We start from the raw sequence: 23,751 nt of genomic DNA, 5'->3' as shown, positions 1-23,751 counted from the left end.
TTGAACATTTTTTTCACTGTGTAAACAGAGTTAAATTTTTGGTATTGATACGTTAGCATTGCGGTGTACTAATCACATGGTTCCGTTGTTTAACGATTCAAATACAATTCTTGTTCAAAATTTGTGTAGGGTTATAAAGATTTCAGTATATTTAAGCTACATAGCTCATTGCAACCTCCTCTGGTGCGAAGAGTTTGTAGTTCAACCCCAGACAGTGTGAGTTTGTGGTACGCAACTTGTACTTGTGAACTTGCTCGGAGTTCTCTCGTTTCTACCCAGTCTTTTTGTTCTATCAATTCTTCCACCACCATTAAATTGTATTCGATTCCACCATCATCCAATTCAATTCTACCATCATTCATCTGCTCTTTAGAATACAAGGACACAATCACGGAAATCTGAAGTCAAGACATCATGTTCAATATTCATTAATTAAATATAAGTGTGATACGTTATTTTCAAATGCTGAATTTTCACACGCATAGTTTATTTCCTTAATTCATCTCGTCACATATTTCTAATCGTTCACACACACACACACACACACACATATATATATATATATATATATAAAACATCCCACGATTATGCACCAGGCTAAGGGAGACGACAGTGATGATAGTGAATGAAATTGTAGAATGAGAAAAGTGGAAGAAAACGGGGGAAATCCGAGAAAAGCCACACACACGGTGTTTGTCCATCTCAAAACCCACTTGGTGCAAGCTAGCATCGAAACACTGAGTTCATATTTACAATATATTGAAAAGTTGATATAAGTTCATGAACATAATTTAAGATCAAGTGATAATCTTGTAATGAGATCTTGAAATTTTAGGTTTAAGATGCTAGAGGAAAAGTTTACTTCGTAAGCAATTATTTGAAAAATAAAGCAATTACATATTTTCTCTTCTAATAATCATACAATATAAATAACAATTATACCGTGAAATTAGAGTAATGTTTACTGAGTTATGATGTAAAATAGTTTAGGACTAATTATGTCTTTAATTAAAGTTCTACTTACATCCTAAAGCGGGATACAAATTAAAAGAAATTATCTTTTTATTTATTTTTTTTCTTTTTCCCAATTGAAGAAAAATAAAGTTTCAAAAATTTGGTTATTACCGATTACTTAAATAGAACAAATGTTTCGTAGACTAGTTTATTCGTAGCATTAATGAACCATTTGTTGAAAATTTTTCTTCTGAGCTGAGTACGTAGTTAAGAGTTTATTGACGTGAAACCACTTATATAAATACTCTTTCAGTATTGCTACAAGTGAAATTAGACCTTAATTCCAAGATATATATCACTTTAATAATAATAATAATAATAATAATAATAATAATAATAATAATAATAATAATAATAATAATAATAATAATAATAATAATAATAATAATAATAATAATAATTGATGATGATGATGATGACTTGTGAATTCCAATAAAAAATTTCTAATGTCATGTTGTAACATCAAAGTGGACGTACTTCATTCGAATTTAAAAAATAAAAAAAAATGGATAAAAATGGTATTCAATTTCTCGGTTATCAAAGTAATGGGAACACTCATATGTTGCAACACATAATCACCGTGAGTCAGTATAGTGGAAATTCGTTCACTGCAACTCTCTTATATTAGTATTGAGTTTGGTGATGGTGAGTAGGACGCGAGGCGGTGTAGTACACATTGGTGTGTGCAAAATAGGATAGACGTTGGTAGAACAAAATGGAAGATATCACCAATTTCCGAAAAGATCAGAGGAAGGAAGCGCAGTTAGTTGGAGCAAATGTATCCACAACTGCCAATATCTTAGGTATAACGAGAGCAACAGGGTCAATGTAATGACAGCATACATAATTTGTGGCGAAATATCATCAGACATGAGAAACAATGAACGGAAACCAAGTGTAAGTAAGAAAAATTGCCGTATAGTGGAGAAAATTGTTAGAAAGTACGTAGAACTAAAACAGAACAATCAACATGTTCAAAGACCTTCTTCTAGAATCGCAGTCCGATAAGAGCTACATAACCCCAACGTCCGCGGTTGAGTTGCGATTTCGAAACCTCTGATCAGATCACCAAAGCAGTAGTATGCGAAATAGTGTTGCCGAGAACATAAAGCATGGGTCGGCAATGATTGGAAGAGAATATTGTGATCCAACGTCAGATCGGATCTATGTATGGCAAACGTCCAAAGGTCGTACCTTAAACAAGCTGGGGTTCTATACTGTATGAGTCCAATTTCATGGTATTCCATTTGTCGGATTATGACTTCCAAAGGACGAATTACTCCCAGTAATTATGCGAACATTTTAGGGACCAAGCGTATCCTATGGTACAGATGTTATTCCCTAACAATGACACAGTCTTCCAATATGATAGTGGGTAAATAGACACAACCACAATATAGGGTGTATTTACAGAAAGATCAAAATGAATCCTATAGTACATGTGTAGTTTCCAAGATGATCGTGCGTCAATATACACAACCAGACGTAGGGTGTATTTATAGAAAGATTAAGATGAACTACAACACTTCCCTTTACCCGCTCAATTCTCCCATTTCTTGAACATCTATGGTCAGTTTGAGAGCAATGTTTTAAAGCATCAGTGATTTCTTTCTCCATCATTGGTGACGCAACAGATTGCTGCACTGCATGAAGAATAATCCATTGTTTCTCAGGAAATTATCTACTAGTTGTATGCCTCGATTTCGCGATGAATATACTGTAAGTTGTACTACAGGCTAAAGGTGATCTAACGCTATATTAATTAAGCAATTTGCATCTTGTTAATGTGTTTCATTTATTTTGATAACCACATGAACGTATATTGTATATACTTTGTATTAAATGATAACGTACCCTGATTACATATCTAATTACTCCAGTTCAAATGTGACAAGTTGAGGTGATTAAAAGTCTGGAAAAGTAACTCTGAACACAAGTTGTTTTCAAATGTAGAGATTCTCGAATAGAAATGTAAGGTTCTGCATAACTATTCTATTTAACTCGATCTAAAATTCTGGGTTATTGGGTATTAGGTAACTGTCTCGTTAGTGGTACGTAGAGTGACAAATTTTTCAATAGATTGTGAACGGCTTTGTCACGGGAAGCAGAGCAGAGCAGTTGCAATATTAATAGATAAGAGAAAAGCAACTGCTAAAAGTACCAATTTCAGTTTGATTTTTATATATAAGATGGTACAGTGAATTGTAAGAAAGAATCTATCTATCATTATTTCTTAATATAAAAACAAACTAGTTATTGATTGGCTTGTTTAACTTTTCTGTGCTTCAGTGTTGTTAAACACCTTTCCTTCAAAAATGCAATAATATTAATCTTCATTTGGAAGTGATAAATTGAATATTATACATAATATGCCGATAATGAACAATTACTTTAATTCCTTTGCGGAGATCCGGATTTCATTCCCGGTAGGAGTTGGTGTATGAGGATGCCAATTATGCGTGGTAGATCCACGTTTTATGTACCTTGTTGCTAAAATGGGACGCTGAACACACACACACACACACACACACACACAAATCAACAGTAGGCATGTGTTGTTTGTGTATAACTCAAAGAAACAGACTTGAGTTGTTCAAATATGAGAAGATTGTTTTGGTAAATTCACTTTTTCACGTGTATAAGAAAGAAGCTTAGTGGGGGTTAAATCCGTCTATCACTGTATTCAAAGGTGTTAGTCCATAAATGTTATCATTGTTTGTATTTACTACCTGACAGGATAGGCCAAGCCATCCTATTGAATCAACAACAATAGCATTTATTGAGTTGGAGAAATACGCTGCTGAAGAAAATCTTTATAACAATACCATTAATAGTTAAAACATCAGATATGCAAGTACTCACGCTAAATAATAAACATCAAACGCTTTTCTTTAAAGAAATTAAAATGAAACTTCATTTCTGCTGTATTTCGACTGTTGACGTAAGTAGAATTTTCTCTTATAAAATCATACATCAGGGAAAAGCATTGTCTATGAATGAAATTGTGATCTATGTGAAGTTTAACATAAACACTGACAAAAATACCTACACTTTCTGCCATCATCTCAGTGTTTCATTATTTCTTTCGATTGTTTTATATAGACGACGGTTGTTTTGAAAAGGGGGTGGTGGTTGGGATTCACCTCCTGAATTTGTAGGCTCTAGTCTTGGTATTCGAAGTTGCTTATCCCTGCAAGATAATGCTTTTATATTAATTAGACGTCTTCGAAATCAAGGAATATGTTGCATTAAAAGATAGTACTTAGAGGATTCGTTTCTCCAAATTACTTTCGAATTTCTGTAAGTTGCTTCAACAAGTTGCTGTCAAGTAGTTTGCTTTTCCATCAATATTTCATTAGTTGAAATGAGTCTAAGAATGATAATAATCATATTCGTCGTAGGTATTTGACCATCATTGGTAGGCACTTGTCACAACTGAAAATCTTCCACGCACTACGGTATTTAGTTAACGTCTTCGCGTTGACATATGATTTTTTTTTTTTTTTTAATACCATCCATCAATTGCAGTTTTCGCCCCTCCCTCTTTTTTCTTTCACAATATCTTCTGGCGTATCCCTCATGATACGGTTCTTTCTCAGCCAATGTTCCAACTTCTTTTTCTTTTGTAATTGTTTCTTTTCTTCCCAATTTTTTAACACCTCATTTGCTTTCCGTTACACTCAATTATTTCTTTCCATTCTTCTTCACACCTGCATTTGAGAAGTTAGTTATTTTCAATTGATTTTGCTTAATATCCATGTTTCTGCCCCGTAGAGCATAATACTCTAGGCGAAAGATTTTGAGCCTTTTTCTTAACGCTTTACTCAAAGACCCCAAAAATCATATATATTTTTTTTCTTCCTAAATGCTTTCACTATCCCTATTCTTGTTTTTATTTCATGCTTCCACTTCATGGCCTCAGTAATAATACTTTCCAGATATCGAACACTAGTCACCTGTTCTATTTTCTCTTCTCCTAACGTTACTTCTTTATTCGATACCGATCGCTTCGTTCCAGTCACCATGACTTTTCACTTTCTAAAGTTTATTTTCATCCCATAGTTTTCATGTACCTTCTTCAAGTTTTCTAATATCTTTTTAGTTTTCTTTTCAAATTCTACAACAAGCGTCATATCATCTGCAAATCATATACACCTAACTATTTTATCGAGTCTTCATTATCCGGGCTCTTTACTACCTTTTCTAGATAAATATTAAATAATGTCAGCAAGAAACAGCATCTCTGTGGAATTCCCCTTCCAACTGCACTCTCTTCTGTCATTTTCTTTCTCTATTCTAACACTTACTTATTGGTTCACATTTAAGTTTCTTAGAAACTTCGATCTTTCCATTCCATACCAAACTTCTTTAGAACTCCTATTAACAATCCCCAATTCACTCGGTCAAATGCCTTTTCTAGATCAGTACACAACATTTCTTTCCCTTTTTCTGTAAACTTTCCTCCGATTAAGCCAATTGTCTCCTGTGTCTTTACCTTTCCTAAACCCAAACTATTCCTCATCAATTTCATTTATTCTTCAATCTTCTGTTCAATATTCGAAGTATAATTTTTGTTGCATGCGATATGATACTAATAGTTCTGTAGTCCTCATATTTCTCTGGGTTCGGTTTCTTAGCCATCGGTATCATAATCGTCTTCAAGAAATCTTCTGGTCATTCTCCTGTTTCATATATTTCATTACAGAATCGGAACAATGCCTTCTTGCCCTTGTATACCATATTCTTAATTAATTTGATTGATATGTTGTCTATTCCGGTTGGTTTTCCAGGGAAGAAAATGACAGAACAGAGTGCAATTAGACGAGAAGTTCGACAAGGATTTTGTCTCCTGCCAACAATATTTAATATCTATCTAGAAGAGATAGTGAAAAAGAATCTACAAAATAAAGACGACTGTTCAGTAGGAGGTAGAATGATTGGGTATATACGGTTTCCAGATGATATGGTACTTGTTGCAGAATCAGAAGAGAAAATCAATAAGTTGTTAGAAAACTTGAGGAAGGGCTGTGAAGAATATGGGATGAAAATAAATGTTAAAAAGTCAAAAGGCATGGTGATTGGAACGAAGCGGTCGGTGTCAACTATAGAAGTAGGAAGGGAGAAAATATAAGAGGTGACTAATTTTCGGTACCTGGGTAGTACATTAGTGATCATATTAAGTGTGGACTTGAAATAAAAGCAAGGATAGGAATGACGAAATTAGCCTTTAGGAGGAAGAAAATACTATTTTGCGGGATGGTGAATAAAGAGTTGAGAAAAAGACTTATAAAGTGGTTCATGTGGATTATTGTGCTGAATAAGTCAGAAACATGGACATTACGCAAAAATGATGAAAAACGACTAGAAACTTTCGAAATATGGGTGTTGAGAAGAATGGAGAAAACTAGCTGGGTCGAGCGGAAAATGAATGAGAAGGTATTAGAAATAGTTGGGGAGAAAACAACAATTTTAGATATTATTAAGAAGAGGAAGAGAAACTGGTTGGAACATTGACTAAGAAGGAACTGTATCATTAAGGACATACTAGAGTGTATGATGGCAGGAAAAAGAGAGAGCGGGCAAAGGAGCCTACAATTAATGGACGATATCAAAAAGAAAACTCGTAAGTGAAGACGAAGAGGTTAGCGGAAGGCCATGGAGCAGCAGAAGCTTTTCAGTTGCGGCAAGTGATCGGCCAATAAAGGCAGAATACGTACAATAATAATAATAATAATAATAATAATAATAATAATAATAATAATAATAATAATAATAATAAATATCATCTAGGCTACGCGGTCTACTTCTGCCCTCATACAAGTTTTCGGCGCATTCCTTCCATCTTCCTAAGATTTCGCCCCCCTCACGGATTTAATTTCCACTTTTATTTTCTACTACTATCGTAACACACTGTTGTTTCCTCCGAAGTTCTATAAATTTCACCTTCTTGTACATTTTCTCGTATTTCTCAACTCTTCCTAGTTCTTTTATGTCCTCACATTTTCTTCTGTAAACTCTTCCCTTGCTCTGTATGTTTCTCTTCGTAATTCATTGTTTTGTACATCTTTTTGCCCTCTTCTGCATTAATTAAGGATAATACAGTATGCAATTAAAGTATATTGTGTAATACTTATTTCTCATGTATATACAACGTTAACTAGTATAAACGAGAAGCTTATGTGAAACATTGCGTATATGAAACAGTAAAATTCGTCGCGTAATTTTTTTCGGTGCATTTTCTTTTGACATTCAAATTGAGCATACATTTAATTCCATCCTTTTATCATTATTATTGTTTAATTATCCTGAGAGAATATCTTGAATTTCTTGGATATAAGAGAGGGTTACAGTTGATTTCACATATTTATATAATTTTCAAAAACAACGAGCAGTATAAAAATTTGAAAATCTTAGCTGTCTAACACTGAAATAAAGTATCCACTATCACTGAAGGATTGCTTATTGCAGCTAAATTTGTTCGTTTACCAATTATTGCATCTAGTACTTTAAAAGGGGAAAAGGGAACATTAAGTTTGATCTTAAATTGTAAGTGTTATATCTCTGTTATCTTCAAATTCAATACTATTCTTTTTTTTAACTTGTGATATGTGTAATAATGCACAAAAATGAAAATAAGCCCGCCCTTTGAAATAGCCTTTGAAATAGGTATATTCTTAACTATGATATTCAGTTATTATTATTAAAAATATACCCTTAAAGTAACCTTTAAATAGGTTAGCTGTTAAATTGTTATCAAATTTTTATTCCCGAACAATAATGTTTTTATAACGTCTGTGAATGGTTACATAATACCAACTTCGTAAAATATAAGAAACCATTATTCTATTTGTTTTCCTTCACGTTAGAACTAGATAATTAAACAGTGAAATTATATCTTTGTACATGTTCATAAAAGCACAAAATCCTCTTGCACAAAATTCTTATATACTTGTTACACATGACCACTTTCAGAAACTTAAATGTGTGTCAATTTGATACACAACTGTTAACATGTTAATGGTGCCAATGGTAGGAACGTGAGCTAAAAGAAAGAAAAAAGGGAGGTTTCATACAATTTGTGTTACTTGTCAAAAACATATATTTATAAGTTAATTGATTTAATGTATTGGTAAACAAGAATGCTGTGTAAATGAATAAATTATGAATAAACTACTAATCTAGTGTTACTGGCCCATAAGTCAAGAAATATCCTATTTAAATAATTTGATGCATTTCTTGTACATAGTAACGAATATTCAGGCGCAATAATGGTATAATACAGAAAGAATGGCCTCTGGATTGGCGAAAACTCTGATCTCCCGCTTGCTAGACAGTTCTTCTTCGATGTTTTTCTTTTGAGTTTTTCTTTACGTCCTGCAACGCCAAGATAATGAAGGACGGGACCTATTATTTACGTGATCCCGAACTACAACCAGGTTTGAATTCGTGCACAGAACATCAAGATTAACCCTATTTAAATAATAATACAAATTACACTAGTGTAAGCCTAGAAGTTTCTATAAAACCGTGTCATACATATATAAAATATATATCATAGTACTGAGCATTGTTGCTGCCACTGGATGCGTCGACTATTATACAGCCTGTTTCAAAATTGATCTTAACTAAGAGAGCTGGCTTACAGGACCACCCTGGACCCCAGTTCCTGTTAAAAGTTCTATGTCATCTTAGAAAGAGGAGAGTCATCATTGATTGATTTTGTTTACAATGCTTGGTAATGCATATTTTTATAAAACTTCATGAAGATGTTACTCTGCGAAATATCAGATAAATAAGGAAATAAGGACTGTGCTGGCTCAGTGGTAGAGCGCTCACCTCTGGTGCATGAGGTCCTTGGTTCGATCCCAGCTCGCGCCAAGTGGACTTTGTAGTGGACATACACCGTGTGCTTGAGTTTTTTTGGGGGGTTCTCTTGTTTCCGTCCACTTTCTTCATTCCATCATTTCATTAATTTCTCATCATCACCGTCCCTTTTAGCCTGCATGGCATAATCGTTGGACGTAAAACTGAAATACTTCATTTTCATTTAAATAAGGAAATAAAATCAAACTTTGTGATTATGCTTTTATCGATTTGATTAGTCGTTGATTACGGTTTACTGCATTATTTATTTTTTTTTTTATTATGAGGAAATAGAAGTACACTGTTGTACTGTATAGTAATTCTCATTTGTACAGTTACAATTTTCTACCATGACTACTGAATATATACTTACAAGATAGATAAGTAGGTCATAATGTATGAATGAAAACTCAGTAGGTATACTAAATATTATCAGCAGTATTAGCAAACATGGAAATACCACATATCAAGTAACTTACACTTTTGATATACGCAGTCACGCAGTTAATTAGTTATTATTTTAACTTACACGCAGTCAATTTTACGTTTGTCAATCAAAAATGATGAATATCACTTTCGTACATAAAAAGAAGAGAGATTTTTTTAAAGACAGACAGAAATCTTAAATATCACCGAACTGAGGTGGGTTAAAAAATCCTACTAATTTCATATTAATAGTAAATAGATACTAGTTGCGTGATTTTTTCATCATAGCAACGAAATAATAACATTTCAGTTACAGTCTACGTACTTTCTAGTATAATTGTTATATACAGTACATTGTTGATAACTGTAGATGTATATTGCAATATGTAAAGCCGTGATGGGCACAAATAGTCTCGATGCTTATCCGTATTAAATCTTAATCAATTAATATGTACAGTGTTGGCATTTCGTTTCTCTGCTCTTGTAATATATTTAACTTTTTCACAATCAACTTTCTGTTAATTTTTATAATATAGTTTGAAAATTACTGTCGTTTTCTTCACTACAGATTAGTTTTATCTTATTTCTATTATTTGTATGTGTTCTTAAAATTCTCCAAGCACTCCATTTCCATTTTGATCTTTCTTTCTTTGCTTCCCAAATAACTTACTTGTTTATCGATTCAATCAATTCAGTGCCCGATTCACATATAAGTGATTGAAACATTATGAAGGTGTCCATCAGGGATTGGCAGATTTGAATAGGGGAAGGATTGTTAATTTTTATGATTGTTTGTACACTTAGTTCGTTACCTAATCAATAATTAAATGTGCATAGTCTTTTATTTCTGTATTGGAAATCATGCAAGATACGCTATACTAAATATGTGCTTACGACAATGTCTTCTAATTTCTTTAAAATGAGAGAAAATATCAATGTTTCGCGGAATTTTTAAAGTTTAAAATAGACGCATTCATTTAGAACAATGACTTGCAACCTTGATGGCTTTCATCATGATAGAGTGCATGAAAGCAGAGCAAGGAGAATGCAGGATATGAAATGAAAATTATGTCACATAAGCGAAAGAAAACAGGAATAACCATTCAATGTATCTCATCTAAAATCAGACATGGACACATGCACTAAAATCAGGTCGTCTTCTTCTTTCTCACCTCAACCATAGGTTGGTGGGCAACATGGAAAATTTTAAAACTTTTCTCTCTCTTGGGAGAGCTGTTTGATACTCTAATAAGGTCTCTTCTTCATAACTCCATCCAGATATTCTATCCTTCTATTCTATTCTAAAAGCAAGTATGATAGTAAATCAACGAGGCGGAGGGACATGGAACTGTAGGGCTTACAAACGGAAGATGGGGTACCAGGCAAATAGATTGCGAACTTGTGTTTTAGACCAATGGTTCCTAAACTTTTTTGACTGACGACACACTTTACTGAAGGCCCCACGACTTCATGACACACTTGTTAGATTTTTTAAATGATAATACAAATTATAGCAGTGTAAGCCTAGAAGTTTTTATAACACAGTGACACACACACACACACACACACACACACACACATATATATATATATATATATATATATATATATATATATATATATATATATATATATATATATATATATATATATATATATATATCATAGTACTGAGCTTTGTTGCTGCCACTGGATGTGTCGACTAATATACAGCCTGTCTCAAAATTGATCTTAACTATTTATGAAATGCTTGATGATTTCTAAATTATACAATTTCGCGACACACAGTATGGAACTGGACGACACATCGCTTGGGAACCACAGCAAATCTGAAAAGTCACGTAAATTTATAAATAATTAATGCTTACTATTAATTCTTTTTGTATTGGACAGTATGTGTAGTAAGGAGAAACAAACTGAATAGACAACTAGAGAAAACAAAATAACCAATAAAATGAAATAAAAATAATATGTCCTTTTTTTGTTTTTAGCATCTTGGCGAGAATCCAATTATTATTATTATTATTATTATTATTATTATTATTATTATTATTATTATTATTATTATTATTATTATTATTATTATTATTATTATTACAACTTTCTTACTCTCTGGTGTTCTTTGTCACTTATTATTTTAGTCTTTTGACAAAACTCAAACTCCTGGCATAACAGCCCTTTGGGAGCAGGGTCTACAAACCGGCGTATGACATTCATGCCTTTGGGTTGATGTGTGGCTATCACGTCGGCTCCCCATTGCCATGCTGGCTTTCGAGACTGGAGTTCGCTACTTTTTTCTTCCAAGTAGCTCCCCAATTGTCCTCACGATGCTGGGTGGACGCCGCAATGCTAACACCGTATAGCAAGTACGAACAGTCACTCACCTTTAATTTGACCAGACTCCACACTACTTGATTTGGTTGATCTCCAGAGAAGCAGTAGTCTGCGACTACGGCCTTGGCTCTTCCGTTGACAGAATTCTGAATACTTACTATATCTATATATATATATATATATATATATATATATATATATATATATATATATATATATATATATATATATATATATATATATATATATATATAACGTACTTATTTTCATAAATTCCTGCTGCTATAACAGAAATACTTAAGTTGTTAATGTATTGGCGAGTGGTTTATGCATGTAATTTCATTTTTTCTTGCAATCTAATCATGCAATGTTAAATAATTTCATCTAGTAAATGGGTGGAACAATTTATAAGGAATTTCTCTTTTGTTGAACGATTAGCAATCCTGGAATGTCCCTTCGTACCTGAGTGGCTAATGCGCGTGGTCTCGCGTTCGATTTTCGATGGGAATTTTGCCTTGGACCTCATTTTAAGTAGTAGGCCCCATCTCGTGTAGTCTTGGTGCTGAAAAGAACGTCAAATCTTTTGTTGATTTTTTTTTTATTTTTAGAAACGAAATCATCAATACTGTACAGAATTGTAGCAAAAACGAGACAATTTGAAATAGAATAGAATACAATTTTATATGGAGCTGACTTACTGATAACAATTTGACAAAGAATAAGTTGTGCGAAATATTGTAATATAGACATATATACATAGATAGTCAATGTCTTTTTAATGGGATGATGACATAATCAATCTATAATCCTTACGATCACTTTGATTATATTAATTTTAGAAATATTTTAACTGGATAGTTGTGGGATTTGAACAAAGTTTCAATCATTGGCAAAAATAATATAATAATATTGTTATTATCCGGTATACTTACTGCGTGTTTCTATTATAACATTTTGTACAGAATATTCATTGTTATAATTAAAAATTAATTGATGAACGTGCTGAAAACTATCTTTTTTCTGTTTAAATTCTCTCCATGGTATTGCCAGCTGTTAAGAATGAAGTGTCCAATAATGCGTCGAAATAGGCATCGCTGATTTTACGAAGAAAACTAGCCATTGTGGTCCAATTGTTATGACACTTCACAAATGTTAGAAGCATATTCATTCATTTAAACAACATTCTTGTTTGCTAGTGCATTAAATCAATTGAACTCTTAAATATATGTTTGACGAGTAACACGAATTGTGGGAAACCTGTTCTTTTCTTTTCTCTTGGCTCATGTTCCTACCATTGGCATCATTAATATGTTAACAGTCGTATATCGAACTGATATACAGGCAAATGTCTGAATGTGGTCATGTGTAACACATATCTAAGGATTTTGTGCAAGAGATGTGATTAGCTTTTATGTACATGTACAAATGATACAATTTCCCAATACAATTACAATTTGATACAATTACCTAATTCTGACGTGGAGGTAAGCAAATAGAACAATGGTTTCTAAAATTTACGAAATCGGTATTATATAACTAATCACAGACGTTATAAAAATATTATTGTTCTGGAATAAAAGTTTGATAATTTGACAGCTAATGTATTTAAAGGTTACTATGTATTTGATGATAATAATAACTGAAGATCATAATTAAGTATATACCTATCTAGTAAGCTATCTCAAAGGGCTTATTTTCATTTTTGCACATTATTACGTATATCACATGTTTGAACGAATGCTACACGTATTACATATTGCAAACATCACATGTATCTCAAAATAAGATAGTGAGTAAACAGAGGATATTCGTATATACCTATGGGAAGATATAAGAGTGTAACACTCAAATGAAATGATCTTCAAGTCATAATTACTAAGTTTATTGTAGGAATCGCTTGCATATTAATTTAGATAATTGCCAAGATTTCATTCTTTCTCTTTCGTATATGACCTTATTTAAGAGATTATAATTAATCTCCTATCTTTATTGCGAGTGAAGTTATTTTTGTAAGGAAGATGCCTGTAACACTATATGTATCCTAGGAGACCATTGTAGCATACAAGTAATTTTATCTGGAAATGCTTTACCAGTTGAACTGTGATATTCCTAGTAATTGAATCATGGACCTTTTTACATTACTCATACATGTTCTGTATATCAGTTATTATTTCTAAGATGAATACAAAAGCTGAAAGACTAATAATGTATTGGTCTACCCGCTGGTCTAGTGAGTAGCACCTGCGCTTTTGATGCACATGGTTCTGCGTTCGATTTCCTAGTGTGAGAGCACTGAATACATTACTATGGCTGCATTACAGCTTAAGCTGAGGTCCACGTCTCATGTAGCTTTGGTGTTGAAATGGAACGGTAAATTTCAACAAACAATAACAGTAATAATATTTGTATACACATTATTCAACATAAGATTATAGTTTTGCACGTACAATTTCCTTCCTTTCATATAACAAAGGAAGAGATCAATGGGTTTAAAATAACAGTAATTTCATCAGTATCTCAGTGAACAATAGAGAGGGAGAGAGAGAGAGAGACAGGGAGAGAGAGAGAGAGACTACTATCATATATTTATTTTAACTTGGGAAAGATACGATGTAATGAAAGAAGGATATATTGTATATACACTTAGTTTGAAGCGAACTATATTTAAGTTCATTTCTATAGGTGGCATCAGTGTTACTTGAACATGGAGCTTCGTTGAATGCAACAACCAAAAAAGGATTCACACCACTCCATCTTGCTGCTAAATATGGTAATATGAAAGTAGCTCGGCTTTTGCTTCAGCGGGATGCTCCTGTGGACACTCAGGGTAAAGTAAGTATAATACGACATTCTAGCAGTCCTGCTTCTTAAGTAGATGAAAATGCATTTAGGATAATACAATTAATATGCTTATCAACGGATTATATACAAATAAGAAATATGTAATTTTTTCCTTCCTTCACATCATGATTCAGATCAGGGCGGGTCCAGGGGAGGGAACGATCGGGGCGATCCCACCCCAGAAGAGGAAACTTGCTTATTTTATATATAAATAAAACCCATTTTAAAGTTTGGAGCTCTTAAAAATAGTTCTAAGTAGCAGTATTACAACCACCGCCTGCCCCCCCCCCCAAAAAAGTCCGTCCTGGATCCGCCCTGATTCAGATAATCTACAGTAGCAATGAATTCTGAAAAATTATGAAGTTTCATTGTTCTAATATAGGAATTAATCGATAATAAAGGACTTACCTTGTAATTGAAATATGTCAAATGAAGGCTAGTTAGGTATTTTGAATTTTTTCTGAATTAGTTCTGGAATGTCTGATGTTACACTACGTGTTTCTTTGCGACATTATAAACTCTTTTATAGTTCTTTTAAAGTAAAAAGGTCGCAATTTAGTGAGAAGATGTGTACTGAATCCTATTTTGGCTCTGATTTTATAGAGCTGATAGCATACCATTATACGAAAATGATATTCCTACTCTAAAATACATTAGCTATATATTAGGTTTTTACAATTTGAGGCATGATATGCTTAGACAAAATCGTTTAGAAGAAACATATTCTTACTGCTTTGTATTCACTTTGAACGGTGCCTGATAAATGAGAGAATTAACTACTTGCAAATTGTGAAATGTCCGTATTTCACAAATTTCAAAATAACGGAAAGCAAATAGCAATATGAACATTTTCAATATTATAACTGTATATCTTAATGTATTATGAAGCAAAGTGGTCAGTATAGTTGAGACGTAACTTAACGATGTATTGCTTTTTTTAAGACTGTTCATACGATAGACAGTGAAATTACTTTGTCTAAGGTATCTTTGTGAAATTACGCTGTCTAAAATACCTTTTATTATTATTAAAAATATTGTAGCAATAATTTTTATGAAAGGGAAAACGATACCGTAAATCAAACCAATATTCCATTACATTTGATGCCCATTAATTAAGTAGGAGAAGTGATAAGCAATAGTAATTCAGTTATTATTACTTCTCCACTTTTTTCACAAATTCCGTTGGCAGACTGTTGCCTATGTTCATAAACAATAATATAAAAGGATTAATATTAGAGTGATATAAATCAATTTTCCTAACTTAAACGTTAAATGTTATATCATTGTGAATACTTGTTTTAAGTTAATATCGTGTATTGCTAATTGTTGAGAATGTTTCTTAAAATAAATGTTATTCCCAGATTTTATTGTAATATGCTATTACTTTCTAATAGAAAAAAAATAAATTAACAAGTAAGTGTTGTTGAAGTAATTAAATTAGATTTGAAATAACTTGTATTTTATCTTATTAATAACAAATAGAATGGTGTCACGCCTCTTCATGTGGCCAGCCACTATGATCACCAGAATGTGGCGTTATTACTTCTTGACAAAGGAGCTTCTCCACATGCTACAGCTAAGAATGGACATACTCCATTGCATATTGCAGCAAGGAAAAACCAGGTACTGGCGTTACTTTGGTCATTAGTTTGAATAGCTTAGAATATAAATTCCAAAATTCTGTATATTGTTTATTAAGAGTCATTTCTACTTTCAACCTATCACATAACATCTCCAAAGCATTTTTAAACTTCTAGTTCACTATCGTATTATATATGTATAATTTAATATATATGCAAACAGTTATTTCTAAATTGTAAAGAATTCGTGATAGTATTGATTAGAAAAGAAGAGTTTTAAATTATACTAATGAATAAAAGAGAGAAAAATCAAATTAGTAAGTCTTACAGATTTGAAATAGAGAAATAAGTTTTTTTCCTTTCCTTTCTTTCTTTATTTAACCCATTAAATTCATAGTAGAAGTTAAATTCTTCTCTTCAATTTTTTTTTTAGATGGATATTGCAACAACACTATTGGAGTATGGTGCGAAAGCAAATGCTGAATCTAAAGCTGGGTTCACACCTCTTCATCTAAGTGCCCAAGAAGGTCACACAGACATGTCAACTCTCCTTATTGAACATCAGGCTGATCCTAATCATAAAGCAAAGGTAAAGTATTTATATATATAAATTCAATTTAATATACACATTTTGCTATATTAGCCGTTAGAACTTTAAACGTAAATTACAAGTTCAACTGTTGTACATTAAGACCGTACCCATAAAAAATCAGACAGGGGCAGAATATGTCTAGAAAAGGAAACGAAAATAGAGAGAGATTAGTTTTTAGATAAACTTGAAAATGTCTTAAAATGTTATTTGTCGAGATTAAACTTAAGAATTCAGAAGGGGAAGGGGAGAGATAAAACCCCAATATCTATTGGTACTGGCTTTTTGTGTACTATTACAGATAGAATTATTATTTCACGAAGATAATAATTTTGTGACTCGCACATGCAAAATTATATCAAGGGAATGGAATGATGAACTTTTTTAATTCTCCCCATAATTAACTAGAAAATACCAATGGTCATATTCTTACACCTGGACAGTTGATTTATTTTAATTTTAAAAGCAAGGGACGAAATTTACAATTTTAACTCACTGTGACGAATATAATAATTCATATTCAAGATTACGTTAAATTTGAGTGTACAAGTCTGAAAATACCAAATATACTAGGATAGGCCGGGGAAGATAATTTGATAATCAGGTGTTAGGAATTTGTTAATTTTCTTAAAGAAAATTTTACTTTTAAGGCACTTTCAAACGTTTTATTATATATAATTTTTAAATATAATTATTATATAATTTTAAAAGCATTTTAAACTATTCAAATGTACACTGATGTTCCATCGCATTAGGCACACCTCATTGTTTGAAGTTCTCACATTGCCACGCCTACACATAGGTTGCCCCGATTACTCAACAAACGAGAGTATAAATAGGCATGGTCTGTGGCTAGAAGGTGCAGTAGTCGTAACGAGTGGAATGGAAAAGTACGGAATGGATTAAACGAGTTCGACCAAGGGCAAATTGTTGGCATTCGACGAATGAGACACTCCATTTCAGAGATTGCGAACCAACTGGGTTTTCGCGTACCACAGTTGCAAGGATATGTCAAAATTAACCAACAGGAAATATCCGGAAACGGTTGCTGTGCAAAGGTCAGTGCGTCTTCAATGAACGTGTACGGGGCTGCGCCGGCTGAGCCATATTGTACGAAGCAATAGGGGCCAGAGGTTGTCACAAATTACATACCAGCTAAACGAGGGTTCCATCCAAAGTGTTACCGCATGGAAAGTTCAGTTTTCCCTTTATTGTCTTTGCTTGAGTAGCCGCAGACCAACCTGAGTGTCCCTGCTCACAGGCTGTCATCGAACTGCGCGCTTTGCATGAACTCGAGGGCACAAGGATTGGACCATAGAACAATGGAGATGGGTAGCCTGGAATGATGAGTCATAATTCCGATTGCATCACCGATGGGAAAGTTCGAATCTAGCGACAACAGCATGAAGCCAGATACCCCGCATGTTAGGTTAGTACAGTGCAATGTGGGGTGGATCTATTATGGCCTGGGGTGTCTTTAAGTTGGACACAACTGGGACCATTAATCCGCGTAAGAGGATCCCTGAATGCCAACCGATATGTGGAGATCCTGGAGGACTATGTTCACCCGTTCATGACCACGGTTCATGGCAATGGGACAGGCATTTTCCAGCAAGACAACTGTTCGGTTCACAGCTCCCAGGCAACCTTAGAGTGGTTCAAGAAACATTCTACCAACCTCCAGTTAATGCAGTGGGTCCCCATATTCCAGATTTGAATCCAGTGGAACATTTGTGAAAGGGTGTCATGGAAAGGACTATATGGTGCAGATAGCTGCCACTATTGAACATGGACCAGCTGTGGGTCGCAGTGGAGGACGCATGGCTTGCAATATTTTTAGACAACGTTCAGAAGCTAGTGATCATTACCTAGCCGTATCACAGCAGTTCTTAAAACCAGAGGGGAGCCGACACGGTACTAGATGGGTGTGCCTTATTCAGTTGCAGATTAGTATATATATTCACAGTGTACTACAGAACATTTTCATGTTTCGTGATAAATCCTCGACTTTACGAATATTGTAGTTCATACAAAGCAGAAAAAACTCTCACTGATATTATTATTATTGTTGTCATCATTGTAAATTAGAAAATGAATGAATATTTGTTTCTATTAATAAATATTTCAAGTATTTTTAACGACAGATTGTCAAATTACAGCATAAGTCAGTTAATATAATTCTATGTTACAGAACGGCCTAACTCCACTTCATCTCTGTGCACAAGAGGATAGAGTAAATGTGGCTGCCATTTTGGTGAAGAATGGAGCTGAAGTTGACAGCAAAACAAAAGTATGTATATTACTGTTTATATCAGATATTGTTTTCTAAAACTAATGTACTTAATGAATATGTAGATATATCGAAAGTATTATGTGGTCATAAGTCAACAGATGTTATTTATGTGGGAATATTACGAAATACAACTCTTAGCATAGTTGTTTAATCTTACACTCTATGTAACTTCTTCCTTATTTTATGAAGCTATCTTATTTTCATGTGTAGAGTTTTCCTTCAAGTGCTATAAATATATTTACAAACGTAATATACAGTAAGAAACATTTCAATGAATCAAAATATAAATTTTATTTGGGACGTGCACCAATTTTTTGATGACTTCACACCTAAAATCGTTATAACCTAGGTGATTAATAACAGATTATTGATAGAAAGCTGTGTAATTTCATCGTGTATATTGCGAAATTTATAATCGTATATATGCATTTTTAAGGTTGCAAACATACAACATCTATATGTATACAATTTTATAAGCAAGCTTCATAATTTTGAATTAATTTGGCTGTAGATTTAAATATGAGATCTTAACACTGTAAATATAACGGTCCCATATTAATAACCTAGGAAACTTTTGGGATTTGGAATAGATGAATGTTGAAAACTTGAAATTTACACTTTTAGTACACAGTTTGATTTTCTGACAGTGTGGGAATTCCTATTAATCTGTAAGACATAAGAGTGAAACATGAAGGTAAGGAGATTCAATCAAATTAACTGATCTATCCAGTTAATCATTTAAATCGAGAAAAATAATGTATGATGATACTTTTAAAAATCGTTATAAACTCTCCAATATATTTAATATTAAAATAAAATAACATCAAATACTCATCTCTAAACATTAATATCTTATTTGTCTTATCTAATATTATTATTATTATATTTTTATAGGCTGGCTATACTCCATTGCATGTGGCTTGCCATTTTGGCCAAATCAACATGGTTCGATTCCTTCTACAACATGGAGTCGATGTGAACAGCAGCACCAGTGTTGGCTACACACCCCTTCATCAAGCAGCTCAACAAGGTCATGTTCTTATAATCAATCTCCTGCTCGAACATAAAGCATCACCAAACGCTGTGACGAGTGTAAGTAGGATATAATTTGTCAAACTTTTCCTTACTGGAAAGCTTCCTTCCTTCCTGATTGTATATCCCACTTCATTTAATTGCCACAAAAGCATTACATATTTTTTATATATACTATTAAAAACAAATGTTAATTTAATAATTAAATAAGACACCTGTATCTAAAATGAATATATATATATATATGCCCTAAATTATTTCTTTTTATCGTAATAAACAATAAGCAGTGTTTTATTATTATTAATAATAGAGGTGTTAGTTATCAGGTCATTGTGATAGAAAGTAAAGTGGTACCCCCAACAACAATTCACTCTAGATAAATTATAACTGTTACTTCTACATAGTGGATAGTATTTTCATTTCTACTTCTTTCGGACTGGAAATTTGAAATAGTGTTGGTTGTACGAATTATGTAGCAAAGTTTTGTAAAAATACAACTTTGGGCAATGAAGGAAGATTGTGGAAATCCAACAAATAAAAATATATGTGACAAAAATTAAAGACAAAATGGTGAATATTTGTTATCAGATACAAAGCAATTAAATAGCATGTAAAGTTTCGAGTAGATCATCACGTAGAATAAGTGTGACAGTAGTTGGAATGTTTTTGAACTTGGTAAATGTTTTGGTACTTACATTTACCTATTGTCAAGCAAACCAACCACTAACTTTAAAAATAAATTAAAAAAAAAAAAAAAAAGCTGCGTATAATCGTGTAAGTTTTTGTACAATATACTGTTCTCTGAAGTGGGTAACTTTCCTAAATAATTCAGGTGTAGTCTCACTTTCCGTAAAGTACACACACTAGATTTCAAAGAATTAACACATGACGTTCCATTTATTAAGTCATTCATCAAACTACGTACTTTAACCCTACCAATTGAACACCCTCAACCATAGATTTCAGGAACGAGAAAGTTCTTACTGCAGTTGATGAAATTGACAAGAGTTCAGGTTTTGCTGTAATGTACAAGGTATGCTCTTACTAAAATTAACTAAAAGATCTGCTTAGTGGGTGGACTACTTTGGGCGCTGGTTTAATTAGGAATAAAGAAAGGTAGTAACCTAAAATTTCAAATGACTCTATGTTTTCTTTTTTCTTTTCTTTTTTTCCCTAAGTTAAAGTGAAAGCATTTTGATAGCAGGAAAGATAACAGTCAGAATATTATTAGAAAGTTCTACTGTTTCTGATGATACTTTTGAGGATTGATTCATTTGATTTCATGTGAAACAGATGCATATTCGTATGTATGTTTAAAATGCTCACGAGCGCAAAGTGTTTTGGTTACAAGGATGTTTCTGTTGGATCATTCTCTATTAATGTAATTTTCAGCCATAATATTCTAATTTATATTTTGAGTGAAGAACTCAGAGAAGTCAGTATGTAATCCTTTGTGGTCAGTAAATCTTTGCGTAGGTTTCAGTTTTTTTTTTTTTTCATATCTTTTCCCTATTCTACCATAATAATTTATACATATGTATCTTTTTTTTTTCCGTGTGGTCTCCACTTCTGAATCATTGGACATTTAAGTAAAGACGCAACTTCATTTGCTTTTCATTAGTATCAGTGAAAGACAGGTATAATTGAGCTTTTGCAATTCAATTTTTAAGTGATACTCGTGTTTCGGTAGAACATTTTGAATGTTGAGTTTATTATTATTATTATTATTACAGCACGGTCAGACTGCCCTTTCGATCGCTCAGAAGCTTGGTTACATCAGTGTTGTAGAAACTTTGAAGGTAGTTACGGAGACAGTGATTACAACTACCACCACAACTATCACAGAAGAGAAATACAAAGTTGTAGCACCAGAATCAATGCAAGAGACTTTCATGTCAGATTCTGAAGATGAAGGTGGTAAGTGCAAGTTTCGTTATCATTGCTACTTGACACGTTTCACTTCTGCGAAAAATGTTCTGTTAATTTACGCTTCTATCTATTTATCTATATAAATATAGATATATGTATCTTCTGTGTGTTTGCTGTTACTAGGTTAAAAGTGATTAATTTTGTCTGTTTAGATAGTAATTTAAATTTCGTATCTGCTTCCAATATTTTGTTTTCATTATAAATTTATTTGATCTAATATAGTAAGTTTGTTGATTTGTTACTATTGCTTGTATAAGAGAATAAATAAATTATAGAGTACACTCACTTACAAAAGTACTTAAGAAATTTCTTCTACACTTACTTTTATAAAAGTGCCTAAGACATTTCTTGCTATTTAGATGCTTTAAGAGAGCTAATCCCTTTTTATGTGCTAATTCCTAGATTGCTTTATCAAAATGTTTAAAATTGCATTGAATTCATGTTATCCATTCAAAATTTAGTTGTATAGAACTGATAATAGAAATTGTGCGTTATCAGAAAGTAATTAACAGAAAAAAAATAGTAATAATAAACACACGATTTGTTAGTGTGTGAGTGTACTACAATTAATAATTTGCATGATAAATCTAATTAGATTAATATAACTATTCATGTTATAGTGTTAATTGGAAACCCTACTGTTTAGTTACGTGGACATGTACTACAGTCTTTAGCAGCGTTCGTGATTTTTGTTTCTTTTCGTTAAGTTTCGTGATAAATATTGCAAATGGACATAGCGGGCTAAATTTGTTTTTGTGTTGCAAATGTTTACTGTGCTAATGAATTTGCATGGGAGGTGTATGATTAGGTGTTACTTTATTATATTTGTTGCATTAGATAAAAGGAAGGGGAGTAAAAATTTGTATGGAGGTTCTTTCTTCATCGTTTGATGTTCAAAGCAGTAGCATGAATAACAGTGCGATCAGTAGTCGAATGCGTATCACGTAGTTTCGGTGGCAGTATTTGGCCCCGCGCTATATAGCACTTGACAGTAAATCAGTATGTGGTGATACTCAGTAAGTGACAAAGTTGTAATACTCCTATTGTATAATTTCACTCTTATTTACTCTTGAAGTGATAGATATGTAACAGGAAGCCTGGAAAAGTTGGTCAGATTTTTTTTTTTTTTAAATAATTGTTAGTGATCTTTTGTTTGAATGAGAAATGAATATTTCATGGTGGTTGGACTAGACTGGCATTAACAAGAAATCTAACATGCATTGGATTTTTTCCAGTATAGCTTTAACTTGTCTTAAAAAATGTTCTCTCTCTAACAGAGTGGTTGTCAATGTAAAACAAGTATTAAAGGTATAAATCAGTATGTCATAAAATAATTTAAAATGTAATTCTTCTCCTTCACGAATTGTAAAAGGAGACAGGGAAATATACATTCTGAAAATAACAATAAAATAATTTTGTTCAAGTTCTTTTTTCTCAAAGGATGGAATGGCCTTTAAAATATTACAATTCGGAGTAGAAAATTTCCAAAATATACTTATCCCATAGTTTGCTTTTTTTTTTTTTTATGTGTGCTTGATATTCTTTAATCTACGATATAACATTTAGACGAAAGAATGCACGCGCACTAGTGTAAATCTAATGTACATTATCATTCCACGTTCACTATTCGGGTACGAACTTATATCATCAGCTGCTTTTTTTTTATGTAAGTTCAATATCATCAACCAAGTGAAAAATAACATGCAAATAGTACTTTCATCTTCAGTAATGTTAATGAATTTAATGTTTTTGTTTTAAAATATTGTTAGTCATATATATTCATTAACTGGCATAAAACTCTTTCATTACATAGCTGAACAGCATTAAAGAAATATTTGGAATTCCTTTGG

At 32.6% G+C, this 23,751-nt stretch overlaps 1 protein-coding gene across 4 annotated transcripts in view; it reads left to right on the top strand.

Annotated features, from left to right (window-relative positions):
- LOC145661242 (uncharacterized) overlaps positions 1-23,751 on the top strand; it is a 729,570-nt gene that overhangs the window by 608,238 nt on the left and 97,581 nt on the right. For all 4 annotated transcript variants that reach the window (XM_081726693.1, XM_081726692.1, XM_081726695.1 and 1 more), the window contains exons 12-17: positions 14,320-14,469; positions 15,961-16,101; positions 16,492-16,647; positions 18,839-18,937; positions 19,835-20,032; positions 21,706-21,889. In XM_081726693.1, the coding sequence (XP_081582819.1) occupies positions 14,320-14,469; positions 15,961-16,101; positions 16,492-16,647; positions 18,839-18,937; positions 19,835-20,032; positions 21,706-21,889 (928 nt within the window). The remainder of the gene's footprint in view (positions 1-14,319; positions 14,470-15,960; positions 16,102-16,491; positions 16,648-18,838; positions 18,938-19,834; positions 20,033-21,705; positions 21,890-23,751) is intronic.

Source organism: Thermobia domestica, chromosome 1 (assembly GCF_964235325.1).
Source record: "Thermobia domestica chromosome 1, izTheDome1.hap1.1, whole genome shotgun sequence".
Taxonomy (NCBI): domain Eukaryota; kingdom Metazoa; phylum Arthropoda; class Insecta; order Zygentoma; family Lepismatidae; genus Thermobia; species Thermobia domestica.
This window is presented reverse-complemented; position numbering and strand designations above follow the sequence as displayed.